The sequence below is a fragment of the Lytechinus pictus genome, chromosome 7 (genome assembly GCF_037042905.1).
Source record: "Lytechinus pictus isolate F3 Inbred chromosome 7, Lp3.0, whole genome shotgun sequence".
NCBI lineage: Eukaryota > Metazoa > Echinodermata > Echinoidea > Temnopleuroida > Toxopneustidae > Lytechinus > Lytechinus pictus.
The window spans coordinates 27,746,205-27,759,571 of NC_087251.1; the positions used below are offsets into that span (position 1 = coordinate 27,746,205).

The 13,367-nt window shown below is 33.3% G+C and overlaps 1 protein-coding gene across 3 annotated transcripts in view; it reads left to right on the forward strand.

The window, feature by feature from the left end:
- LOC129265325 (centrosomal protein of 128 kDa-like) overlaps positions 1-10,617 on the forward strand; it is a 28,102-nt gene extending 17,485 nt beyond the window's left edge. For all 3 annotated transcript variants that reach the window (XM_064102392.1, XM_064102393.1, XM_064102394.1), the window contains 9 exons: positions 1,348-1,407; positions 3,005-3,091; positions 3,691-3,884; positions 4,376-4,598; positions 6,214-6,406; positions 6,796-6,881; positions 7,361-7,468; positions 7,746-7,789; positions 8,312-10,617. In XM_064102392.1, the coding sequence (XP_063958462.1) occupies positions 1,348-1,407; positions 3,005-3,091; positions 3,691-3,884; positions 4,376-4,598; positions 6,214-6,406; positions 6,796-6,881; positions 7,361-7,468; positions 7,746-7,789; positions 8,312-8,426 (1,110 nt within the window). In that variant the 3' untranslated portion in view covers positions 8,427-10,617. The remainder of the gene's footprint in view (positions 1-1,347; positions 1,408-3,004; positions 3,092-3,690; positions 3,885-4,375; positions 4,599-6,213; positions 6,407-6,795; positions 6,882-7,360; positions 7,469-7,745; positions 7,790-8,311) is intronic.
- Positions 10,618-13,367: the final 2,750 nt, after the last annotated feature.

Genomic DNA, 13,367 nt, shown 5'->3' on the forward strand with positions numbered 1-13,367 from the left:
TAATTAATTTCATTTCAATTCACAATCGATCTAGTAGTTTTCAGGTTATACAATTAAGAAATGCAAAATCTTAAAAGTACAGGTGATTGCCTATTGCATAGAACAGTCCCAACTACGGTACTATAGGCCTATCCATTTTAGCAAATTTCATACACAGGTTATTGTTGACACAAATATACCCCTCTAGATCAAAATACTTCTTGACCTTTTAATTCTCCATTGTTTTTGTTTGGAAGTTATATTACAATTTAGTTACTGATTTGGGTATTTTTCATCAAATTATTTCAATAAGCAAAATCAGATCCGCACAGGCTTTGGATTATATTTTTCATGTGCAGAATACATGTAAGTTACTATTGATTGCAGATTCGGGTGCAACAAAGTAAGTGAATCACTGTTGAGGTCAGCTTTACTGCACTATTGTTGTCAAGTGAGGATTTTTTTTTTATAATAATTTTGTGGGATTTGTGGGGTGTAGAGGAAGAAGAACTCCATGAATAATCATTTCACAGTTGATTTTAATGTGATATTCATACTCTGTTCTTCAAAAGAATAATGCTAGTGTTCAGGAGGAGAATCTTGACTGTTGGTTCTTTTAAGATGACATTTATAGGCATAAGAATATTACTGTATGTCATCCAATATGTTTTTTTTTTCAACATCATGAATGATTGCTGTTTGCTTTTAGCATGGAGTATAAGATTTGAAACTGTGTGGTCAGAATACTGATATTTCTGTTTCAGATAGCTCCAGTCTTGAATCTGTGTTCATTTTATTTCTAGATGTGTATTTAGTGATGTGTACAAGTGATCCATGCAGTTCCATTGATGTGTTTCACCTTAAAGAGTCTTTTGTGAATACATTTGCAATATATGTTTGAATTGGGAAATGATATTGTCGAAAGAACTTTATGTGAGGAGCATGTTGTGTTCAGTTTTTGTAGACCATAGTATTGTAACAAATTTTTTGTTGTTGAAATTTTTACTTGATTTAGCATCCGTTTAGCTGACAATTAGCAGTAGATTTTCTGTGTTGGGTGTAAAATTATTTACTTATACATGTAATACTCCTGATGATCATTCCATTTATCTAGGAAAATGAATTCTAACTCTTTTCCGCCAAGCTGCATATTTTTGCCTTATCTCACTGGGCACTGTTTCACGTTGTCATCAATTATGGTTACCTTGGTAGCATTGCTTCTCTACCAATCAAAACCAATGGTTTCACTTTTCTTTTGCAGCAAGCTTTTATGAAACATTACCTTAATCAAATTGAGGGGTTGTATTTGTTTGAGAAATTATGGAACATTTTAATGAAAATGATTTGCCCAATGTCCTTTTATCATAGGTCCAAGATTTCAATGCAGCCCTGACAGAGAAGCTACACACTGAAATGGAAACATCAAAGGTAATATAATGCTGTTTTTTGTTTTTAAGAAAATGAAAAATTACACAAAGCCATGCATTTACACCATAATTTGATCTAGGATTTAGGTAAATTGATTTGCTGAATGGCTCTTATCATATTATTGCTGTCTTTGCTGCTTACTTATTTATTTCCTCCTTCACTATTTGATTATTATACATATAAAGTTTCCTTGTTTTGTTGATTATACAGTGCGTATCAAAAAAAAGTTTACACCTTGAAAAAGCCCTGGGAATTAAAAAATATACATGTGGGTAATTTTTTCACATATAATCTTGGGTTTGGGTCTCATCTATCCAATGAAAGTAAAAGTTTTGACAGAATGTTACACTTGAGTGAGCACTGTCCATTTTTGTAAAGCTCGCAGAAATCTGTTTGCGCAGAAATGCTCGTTTTCACGCTGTGTCAAGGGGAAATCAAACTTACCCTGTGAAACATTTCTCATACATTTCCCTTGCACTTTTAGTCAATTGAAATAAAACGGATACATTCAAGCATTTTGTAACAATTTGCCACCCAAATTGAAATGTCAACACTTAGAAAGCACAACTTTTACCCTTTTTTGTGCCAGCTGGATCTGGAGACATAACTGAATCTGAACAAAAGTTAATATCTGACATCTCCAGCATTTTTTCACTGAGTTTTTATCATTTAAAGTGGGTTTACATTTCATTTTTCATTTAATACTTGTTTCTCCACACATTTCCCAAGCTTGACAATGATTAACAAAATGAAAGTCAAGCCTAAGCCATTTCATGTAAATCTTAGCTCAGTGTAAAGTAAATATCGTCACGATGGCCTCGGTGTGTGGGGGAGTGGGGTGGGGCGCAATGCACTCTTCGAAGTGTTTTGGGCAAGGAAACAAGTTAAAAAAGGTAAAAGATATCTTCAAATCAATTTTACTAGCTAAATTCCACGTGTTCGTCATGATTAAGGTCTACTTTTATTCGCCTAACTATTTCAAAGTTCTGCGCAAATCATTTTTCACTAACTTTTCAAAAGTAAGTGGTGCTCACTCAAGCGGAAATATTTTTCGACAGTTATATCGTCATTTGCTTAAATGGATCTGTACCAATGTTAAAATGTGGACAAATCTTCAGGATATTACAAATAAATGATTTTACAGGATTTTTTTCTAATGTAAACTTTTTTTTGATACGCACTGTATATGAAGATTTATCTAACAAAACTTATTGTAAATGTTTGTTGGAAATGGAAAATAAATGAGATGAAATGTTTGTAACACATTACTTTCTGGTAATATTTTATTTGCATTTGGATACGGTATTGCTTTGTATCATGTGGAAAACTGAGTTCTTGATATAGATAATCAATGATTATTCTCATATAATTTCTTTCTTTATCCGCTTCCTTAGATTTTTTCTATAATCCATGAAATCATTCTTATTCCAAGGATTCTGTGTTCAAGAAAATAATGAATTTTAGATGACGCTAACTCCTGATTGTTTTCATTCATACAACTTGATACAAAAGGGAAATCCATAAAAAACACCAAATGTTTTTTTGGGGGGGTAAGTTTTAGTATAAGATTTATATATGTAAATTTAATATTTGACAGGTTAATGAAGGGAAGGTGGTTCATGATCTGATGCGGAAAATGAAGTGTGAAAAAGCCGAGTCAGAAGCAGCGATCCAGGCTCTCAAGGTAAGCTTATTGCTACTTTTCTTTTAGATTACACCAAAATAACTTTTATTTTTCATAATAATGAGAAATTGCAACATTTATAAGTTTTGCTTAATCCCTTCAATGTGTTATCCATGTTACAGATCATTATTGCATAATATGAATGTTAATGTCCTATACCTGCTATGGTGTGGAAGATATGAAATAGAAATATGTTTTAGTGGATATATATTTCTCATATTTGGGATAGGTTGACTATTTCATGATCTATGTCTTTTATGTGTATTCTGATATTCAGAGAGAGAGATTTCTAGATATGAAACAAAATAAAATTAGAATTTTCACGAGGAATGAATAGCTGAAAAAAATTCCATGGTCACTTTTGTAAGATGGGATATTTTTATGATAATTTAGTATCGTTAACATTATTGACCCAAAGCTTTAGATGGGCCTAAATACAAATATTTCTTAATAATGATACACATTATCTTTTTGGTTATAGCTTAGCAGTTATATAAAGTGCACAGCTGTTCAAGGAATAACTTCCTACTGGGTACCTATTTAGCTCACTTGGATGAAAAAAGTATCAAATGTAGAGTTGTGATTTATGTTTTCAATAGATTGAATCAGCGGAGGCAAGATCATTGACAAAGTCCCTCCGTCGTCAGGTGGAGAGAGGAGTCAGTGAGATGGAGAAGATGCGGGGAGAGATTCATCACCTTGACGATGAGAACCTCAAACTGAGGAGAAACTTTGACAGGATCAGAGCTGGGTTTGAGGAGCAAGCCCAGCTGGTGGAGGTTGGGGATAACAGGTTGGTAGAATATCCTTGGAATGTTAGGAATGTCAACTCTATTAATTAAATGCTTCATCTTAAAGACCGCTAAATTTGTAGATTAATTAAATTTATATTGCTTTCATTTTTATCTTCTATATTTTCATGTTTTGTTAATCTAATTTTACTCTTTTGATTCAAGTTCGGTCATATTTTTGGTGGACTTCCACTTTGAAGAATAGGATGTGATAGAGGTTGTTGCAAGAAAGTAAATGACCAGTAATTGAGAGATCAATTTTAACTTGTGCTTTACTTTTCATTAGGCAGCCCTGCAAGTAATGATAATTGCAAAGATGCAAGTGATTGCTAGACTTGAAATCAATATATTAATTCTATCTTATACTTCATGTTGCAAGAAGCAAACCTAATAAGTAATTGTAATGTATGTATTGGACATACATTTCATTTGCAATCCCCTATAAATTCATATCAACTCCCCCTTAATTTTCATGTTGTTGACCTGTGTACAGATCATCGGCGTTAGAGAAGCATTTACAGAGAGCAGAGCTAGCCATCCAGAGCCTCCGAACTGACCGTGAGAATGATATCAGGGGTGTGGTCAGGGAGGTAGACATCCTGGTTGGTTTGGTCTCGGCGAATGGTGATGATGATGATGATGACGATGATGACCGTGCGCCCTTACCGTTCTCAAGATCCCATGGCTCTCCAGATGCCCTGCTTGCTGATCTCAAGGTAACAGATAGGGCTGGGTGGGGGAAGTCTACAAGCACAGACTTAAATTTGACACTTTAACCAATTGTACCATGTCTAGAGTGAAGACTAGACTCCAAACTATCTCTCTTTGTCGAATAAGAGGCAGCCACTGTGCACAGTGATTCTAGTCTCACTACTTCTGAATCTGCATCATGCACTATACACATTGCACTGAAACCAAAGGTCTGCCTGCAGACTAGGGTGGGGGAGTCACATGAGTACTGTTAAAGGGGAATCCAGCCTTGGCCATAAAATGTTTTGTTGGGAAGGAGAAAAATAAATTAAACAGATTGGTGAAAGTTTGAAAGAAATCGGACAAGCAATAAGAAAGTTATAGCTGCTTTAAAATTGAGATCACTAATAGTATATACATTTCAAATTGGCAACTGGGTAAGTAAATTATGACAAGGGGCAAGGACAACTTTCCCATAGGCCATGTACTTTATTATTAGGGATTTGTGGTTTTCTCTTAAGTACCCATTCCCCTGGGGCAGTAATCTAAATATAACCCAGGTAGTATATTGTTTAATGTCCTCATGAAAGAAAAATATAATTTGAAGTAAAACTTTTGGAAAAACGACATTTTAGCCATATATGAATTGGAGTACGTGGAAGAGTAGTCCTTGCCTTACATCACTATGACATCCCACATGCGGCCAATTTGAAGTCTCCATGAGTATAGTGATTACCAATATTTACAACTTTTAAAAATTCATAACTTTCTTGGTGTTTGTCCAATATTGTTCAAACTTTCACTTATCAACTTGTCTGATTTTTCTTTTTGTTATAAAAACAAGTTTTTATTTGGGTTGGATTCCCCTTTAAAGATTTTCATCGTCTGAAAGGCACTCAAACAAGGAATAAACTATAGAGTAATTTTATGTCCTCTATATACTTTGCATTTTGGATTTTTGGACCCTAAACAGGGATTCTAAGCCTGGCTTGGAATTTTATTTATGGATTCTTTTTCCTACTGATTCAGGTAAAAGATGATAATATTTCATACACTACTTTGTGCGAGATATGTTCTACATGCAGAATGAAAGCCGAAGCAGATTCAAATCGCAGGCTCCGCCGATATCACTTCTAGTTGGAACCTATCTGGACCTTTCTCAATGAAGGTGGCCTATTGCGCCCTAGACTTGTTTCTGTCTGTACAACTTCAGAACCTTCACAAACGTGTGACTATTACTTTGTATTGTACTGATAGAGCTGTTGAAATTTATTTGAATAATCGCATCACAGAGATTTTACAGAGTGAAATCGGCTGAATCAAAGAAGCTAACAGTCTAGAAATAGCACCACCAGGCCATTCCCAGATAGGCTTATAATGTAGCAGCAAGGTTTTGATCAGAAAGCACCATATATTTACATTTACTGATTGATATCAGCAACACACACATGAAAATGGTAATTCCATCCCTCTAGCTCCCCCATTCTTTTTCCAATGCAGAGAACTGGGCGAAAACTCCAAAGGAATTAATACCTATTTATAAAAATGTTAGATATGTCCTGATCAGTACAATTCATACAACTTGCACAGTGTTATGGTTCATTGTGGTGATGCTTTTTCTCTGTATGTCTTCCTTCACAGAGCAAGCTGCACTGGCTACAGCAGGAAGTACGTAAACAGGCTGACCGTCGCAAGCGACTTAAAACGAACCTCAATCGTAGCCGGTCAGAGCTGACCGACCTCCAGAGAGATTACCTGTCTGATAAGTATGTTTATGAGACACAGTTAGGCAGAACAGGGGACATGATACGAGATCTGCAATATGAGAAGCAAGGTAAAGAAAATAAAAGATATTGCTCGTTAGAAATAATAGTGTGCTGTTATATACAGCAAATACTGTTTTGATTGCACATAATTAACATTTTAGGACACTGACTTTGTATCAATATCTAGCTATCATTTATCCAGACTCCTCTATTGATCATCAATGTCTTTTCTTGTTCAATTCATCATTTGAATTTATCTAGAAGCCTAATCATTAGATTTTATTGTCATCTCGGACAAACAGAGAAGGATTTTTTTATAATTCGCTGTTATGCATTCCGCTGAGAGAAATGTATTATAAATTTATGCATCCCTTTGACTAATACATTAGTGGAAGTTGTGCTTGTATGGCTAGGACAGCAAGACTTATATTTGTTTAATTATACTTTTTTTTTTCAGATTTGCAATTACAGAACCTTGAAAGAGTCCATACAGTGAGATCATTGGAGAAGCAAGTAGATAACATGGAAGAGCATATCAGAGAGGTGAGGTAGAACTTGCATCTCAAGCACATTATTTGTTCCCTCCTTTACACCTGAAATATATGGCAGACATGTGCACACAACTCATGCAGTCAGATCAATGGGTGATTCCAAGTTCAGTGTTGACCTTTTGGTGTTGGTGTTAGGTCAATTTTGACACGATTATAACACCAAAACATAAAATGAAGATGGTCCCGAAAAGTCACTCACTAGTTGTTGAGATGTCAATAATGTGATCTGGATCAGTTTTACAAACTCTGAATAAGTTTTGGAGCTAGGGGAAGCAATCCCAATTTCAACACCAACAACAAGGCCAACACCGCACTTGAAATCACCCAATGGCACAGATTGCAATATATTAACAAACCTGCATTGATTTTTGCTTTAACCCTTAATTTAAATATAATTGTGCAAAATCTGTTTGTTAAGCATGTAAGTAACAAATCAAAAGATGAACATATGTACTCTGCCTTTTATTTCAGGGAGCTAAGATTCTGGATAGATCTATTGAGGGACTGACGGAGCCAGATCATTTACCCCCTCCACCTCGTCCTTCTTCATCCTCCTACTCAGAGTTTGATAGACTGACGGTAAGTTATGGTCATTTCGTCTGTTGTCTATCTCTTTTATTTGCCATCATTCTTCTAAATGCATGTCCTTAACTTAACATACTTTTTTGCTCAGAGTTTTTAATACAGAATGTGTGACTAACATTGTTCAAGGTTTATGCATTCTCTTTGAAAACAAATTTTGCTCTTCACTCCCGGGATTTCTTATTGGTTATTTCACAATTTGATATTGCAATCATTAACAGTTAATGCATGATCCCTTTTTTGTTTCATACCATTTATTGTGTTTTGCTTGTAGGAACTTGATAAAGAAAGACAGCGTATTGAGGAGAAATACAATAGGTGAGATTAGGTTTATTTACAATGCATTTTGTGTTTGTTTCTTTCTTCCTAGATTTGTTTTATTCTTTGACTATGTTTGTTTTGTTTGTTTGTTTATTTGTATATATATTTGTTTGTCTGTCAATTTGTTTGTGGTTTCTATACATCAGTGCCGGCCGCACAGAAACGTTGTTAGCCTAACAGAACGCTAACAGTAAGCCCAGTCACATCTTTCAGACTATGAACTCAAAACATTTCAATGTGTAAGTAATGCATTGTTGTAACATAAGGCATCGCTGGCGCATTACTTGATGTAACAGGGCCTCTGTTGGCGCATTGTTAGCGCTAACAATGTTTCTCTGCGGTCGGTACAGGTTGTCAGAAAAACATGCAAATTAAGTGATATACTGAGATCTTATAGGAAATCCTCAATAAATTTGTGAATTTAATTTGACTAAAGAAAGTCACAATGGTGAACAAAATGTGAGCAACTTGTGATTGATTTGCGATCCAATATTTAATTTTTCTGTTTTTTTCCTTTAGATATCAGAGTACAGTAGCCCAACTCCATCAGCAGCTAGACGAGTCCAAGAATTTCATAAGTAGTCCACCGTCAAAGAGAGAGCACAGTAGATCAGGTAGAGGACACGACCTTTGACACTAGTTCTTAGAAAATAGTGTTTTGGGTAAGAGGTACATGTTGTCAAGGTGACACAATATTTATTCCTGCGACAATTGCTCTGGGCTTTATTTCGTCTAAGATATAAGTTTAGGGTTTTAAACTAAGTTTAAGGTTAGGTTTAGGATAGGGTATAGAGTTAAATCTAGGTTTGGATTTGGTCATTCCATTAGTGTGTGGAATTTGTGGCGGAGCAATTGTCGCCAGAACAAATGTCATGGAACCGTTGTCAAGGATTTAAATACAAGATATTTAAAAGAGTAACAATGTAAATGAAAAATGTGATATTCACTTGAAAAATTACCTGCCATTTTGATGAACTTGTGTGATGAATCATAATATTTATCCATTATGTGTATCTGAAATTTTTTTTTTTTTACATGTAACTCAGGGTTGCCATATGTCAGGCATAAGCATGAATTTAAGCCCTTGCAACTTTATTTTCAGGCTATAAGAAATTCCTCTTTTTGTCTATACAAGCCCTTTCTAGATAGTCATTTGTAATTTAAAAACAGCTACTGGTACACGACACACTTATTTCGACTGGTCTCTGACTTCAGCAACAGGTAAATGACATTTGTATCTATGTTGAAGTACCAGTTTCAAACAACAAAAGTAATGAAAATATATCTTACAGTGATAATAATGCAGTTCATTGTTTCTCTATGCAGAATACAATTTTTTTTCAATTTGTAAGAATGATTTTTTTTGTATGGTTTTTCAAAATAAAAATAAAAAATAGGATGGCTTTAGAAGAAATAAAAGGATTTAAACAAAGAAATGACTCTCCCCAATCTAAGAGATGCATGGTCTGTTAGCCCAGTATTAATATCATTTTCTATCATGCTTAAATGAGCGTAAAAACATGCACAAAATGATGGAAGAAGATTTCTATACGAAAATCAAAACAGACAAAACAAATTCAGGGAATTATAAAAAGTCCTACTAGAGGACCACATATTAATTCACCATTGCGAAGACTTAGAAATGTTCCCCATCACATGAATGTTGAGTTATGTTTCCTTATTTTTATTTTTATTTTTTTTGGGGGGTTGTTGCTTATTGTTTGAGGAGAACCTTTGTTTTTATGCAATATCATACATATCTATACAATTTTTTTTTTCTAGGTCTGTGATTTTTCATATGTTGTTTTTTCTCATATGACAGTAAAGCAACATGAAACTTTATTTTGTCTCTCTGTCATTTTCTCATTGATTTTGTTTGTAAATTGAGCAGCAGGCAATATTTGAAAAAAATCCAGTTTGAGAAGCAGCCAGTCCACTGTCCTTGAACAATACTTCATGCTATGTAAGATAGACCTTATTTTTATAGATGGGGGATATTTTGGCTTTGTGCTTTTTATGATGATAAGTAAACCAAATATTCATATGCAGTACATAATGCATTGTTTGAATCAATGAATTAATCTGCATAAAAGAATACGATTGTGCTGCAATCAAAATTTCTGGGTTCATGTAATTTTGTTTCTAACCCGTTTTAGATCGAGCCCATATATGTGAATGCTTGAATCTATGAAAAACATCTGTTACAGCATACTAAGTCATTCACCAACTTCATTCCTTCAGTTATGAAATATGCTGCTGACAAAATGACTATCCAGCGTGGTATTGTACTAAGAAAGATATCACCTGTTTGTAAATTTTGTGTGATTTAAGTTTAGTTTTGATTGTTCAGTTATCATAATGCTGACCCTACTTATGAAGGATCTACGCATTTTATGTTGATACAGCCTAATTCTTAAATAGAAAAGTAACAAATCTTCCCTGCATTATTTATTTGATCCATCACTTCTCCCTATCATTTGATTTTATTTTTTCAATCCCTCTTTTAAACATTTTATCTCGTGAATCGTGTAAGGAAATAGAGACCTTACCTCATATGTCTGCTATTGATGAGAAGCATTGTGACAATCCACTAATTATGCTTTAATGTATCTTTCTTTAAACAAAAGTTACTAGAATACTGAAATATGATATTTTATCAATTTTTTTCTTTTTTGTATTTGGATATATCCTAGGATTTCATGATCACACCTTAAATGGAAAGAAGCTGCCGATATTTTCACATCTTTATGTCTTATGAGAATGTGAAAGTCGTAACATTTGTCTTTCATAAGTAAACACTTTTTTAACAAAGAAACAACACAGAATTAATTTCCATCACCTACCTGTAATCTTAAGTAACATGCCATATAACATTGATCATTTGATTTAACCTTCTCTCTCGCTAAGTTGAATCTTGATGAGAGTGTTAAATGGCTACTGTAACTGTTACAAATGGAATAGCCATCCACTTGACATGGTGTAGTTGTTTATTTTCATTTTGAATGCTGGAATTTGAGAATACATCACCAATTAATAATTGTTTGTTTATTGGGGGCAACTTTAGTTAATCCTTGTCATCTAAAAAAAAGTCTTTAAATCTCTCAACACCTCAGCAACCAATATAAAAATAGTGAGTCATATGAATGAATATAAGGCAAAGCTGTACATTCTTAATCCTTTGTCAAGTCTTCCAGCCACTCATGATAATTTTTAATCAATAAAGAATAAATTTATATCAGTGGGAATTAGAATTGCAATGTTAGCAATGCAGTAGAATATAAATGTGATACTTTGATGCTTAAAGGTCAAGTCCACCCCAGAATAAAAAAGTTGATTTGAATCAATAGAGAAAAATCAAACGAGCATAGCACTGAAAATTCATCAAAATTTGCTATAAAATGAGAAAGTTATGACATTTTAAAGTTTCGCTTATTTTTCAGAAAAAAGTTATATGCACAACCCAATGACATGCAAATGAGAAAGTCATTGATGTCCCTCAATCTTTTGTTTTTTATTGTTCAAAATATACAATATTTCAATTTTTACAGATTTGACAATAAGACCAACTTGACTAAACCATAAAATGTTAAGACAATGGTTATTCTACATGTTCAGGGAGAAACGAAACTTTGTTTCACAGGACAATGCAGAGAAAATTTGAATGTTTCATATAATGATATACAAAAGTAATAGTGAGTTAGGGATGTCATCAGTCTCCTCATTTGCATACAGACCAGGATGTGCATATAACTGTTTTGTGAAATTAAGCCAGACTTATTTTACATCTGATTTTGATGAAACTTATTTTACATCCACTTTTGATGAAATTTTCAGTGTTATGCTTGTTGGATTTTTCTCTTTTTATTCAAATCAGCTCTTTGTAGGGGTGGACTTGTACTTTAAGAAAAAATCAAATGTTTTTACATGTACAGTGTACTTTTTGATTGGTGTAAAATAAAAAGCAATAACTCGCCATTGACAAATGATATAGCAAAGCCCATGGCACATATTTGCAATCAAACTTCCCAGATATCATATTCCAAACTCCACATAATATACCATTTGATGATGGTATGTTTATTTCTTCCAAATTAGAAATAAATACTATTGTAGGACATGGGAACAGTATCTTGTACAATTTGCAACATCAGTGTAGTAAATTGAAAAAAATCAGCCAGTGAATTTTATGGAATACATTTTGAATCTCATAAGTGCTTCCAAAGTATAAACATCTGCTATCACCAGTATTTGTTCATTATCTTATACCATTTTTATACCACCGAACTATGCAGTAATACTAGTAATTGATGTTTGAATTTTTTATGATATCAATTTAGGTACATACAGTTTATTGATACTGTATTTTTTGTAATATATTGTTATATAATTGTACAAGTATTTAATATTTGAGGTATTGCAAATCTTGAAATGTGTGTGTTTGTGATTACACGTGCAGTCAACAGTCTTGTGTCTGACTTCATTATTTGCAATGATTTCATTGAGGAGTTGTAAATTATAGTAAATTATTGTAAATTAGGGAAAATTATCTTGCCAAATCACATGAATTCAGTAGACAATGGTAGGTCTTCCAATAAACTTGTTCCATGGAAACAGTTCATGTTAGTCCGTTATGACACTATTGCAAGAAATTTTTGATAAAATTCAAGTGACTTTAAAGCCGCTTAATTAATAATTAGTCTCACATTTGCATAATTGTAAGTGATTCTTGACCTACTTTTTGCAAGTGAATATATGGATTGATTAGCTGTAGCTCAAGTTGATCTGTCAATGCAAATTTGCAGTCAAAATTTTGACTCTATCATATTGAAGTTTCTTGAAACGCCTCTCAAAAGGGACGGGGGGAAGGGAAATAATTTGTTTCTATTTGATTTTGAAGTGTAATCCTTTTTTTCTCTCTGTTTTATATATTCTTTTTATCTCTCTACAAGTATTGTGAGGTGAATGAATGCTGCAATGCCTGTTTTAATTCATGATTTTAAATATTTTCATCATGCAATATTGTAGTCAATCATAAGAAATCCTAACTATTTTGTCAATCAAAATCATTCATTATATATTGGCAATCAAGTTTTCTTTATTATTATTATCTAATTCTGATATTGCATACTGAATCACTCATATTATGGATGGTTCATTCGTGCTGTATGACTATTTGTTTCATACAACTTATGCAAAAGGACATGGAATGATTTGTATTTGTATTCATATTTTCCCCTTCATTTATGCCAATATTTTGACTGTTTGTATTGTATCAATCTTGTGTGTGCTATCGCTTAAAGTTCATGAATGAACTTCCAATTTTATAGGATATAACTGTATTTTTAATGTAATCTGTAAAGATTAGATGGTGATTGGGCATTTACTACAGGATTGAATCAATTGTATCGTCTATCATTCATTTTAGTAATGTTTAGTTTGGGTATTAACTTTTAAACAGTATTTCATCTTGCAATCTTTTTATTTGGATGTGTGTGCTCTCTCAACTTTTTTTTTCTGACATACCATGATATGTAATGAAATGGTATTTTTAATTTACAATTCCAATTTATGGATT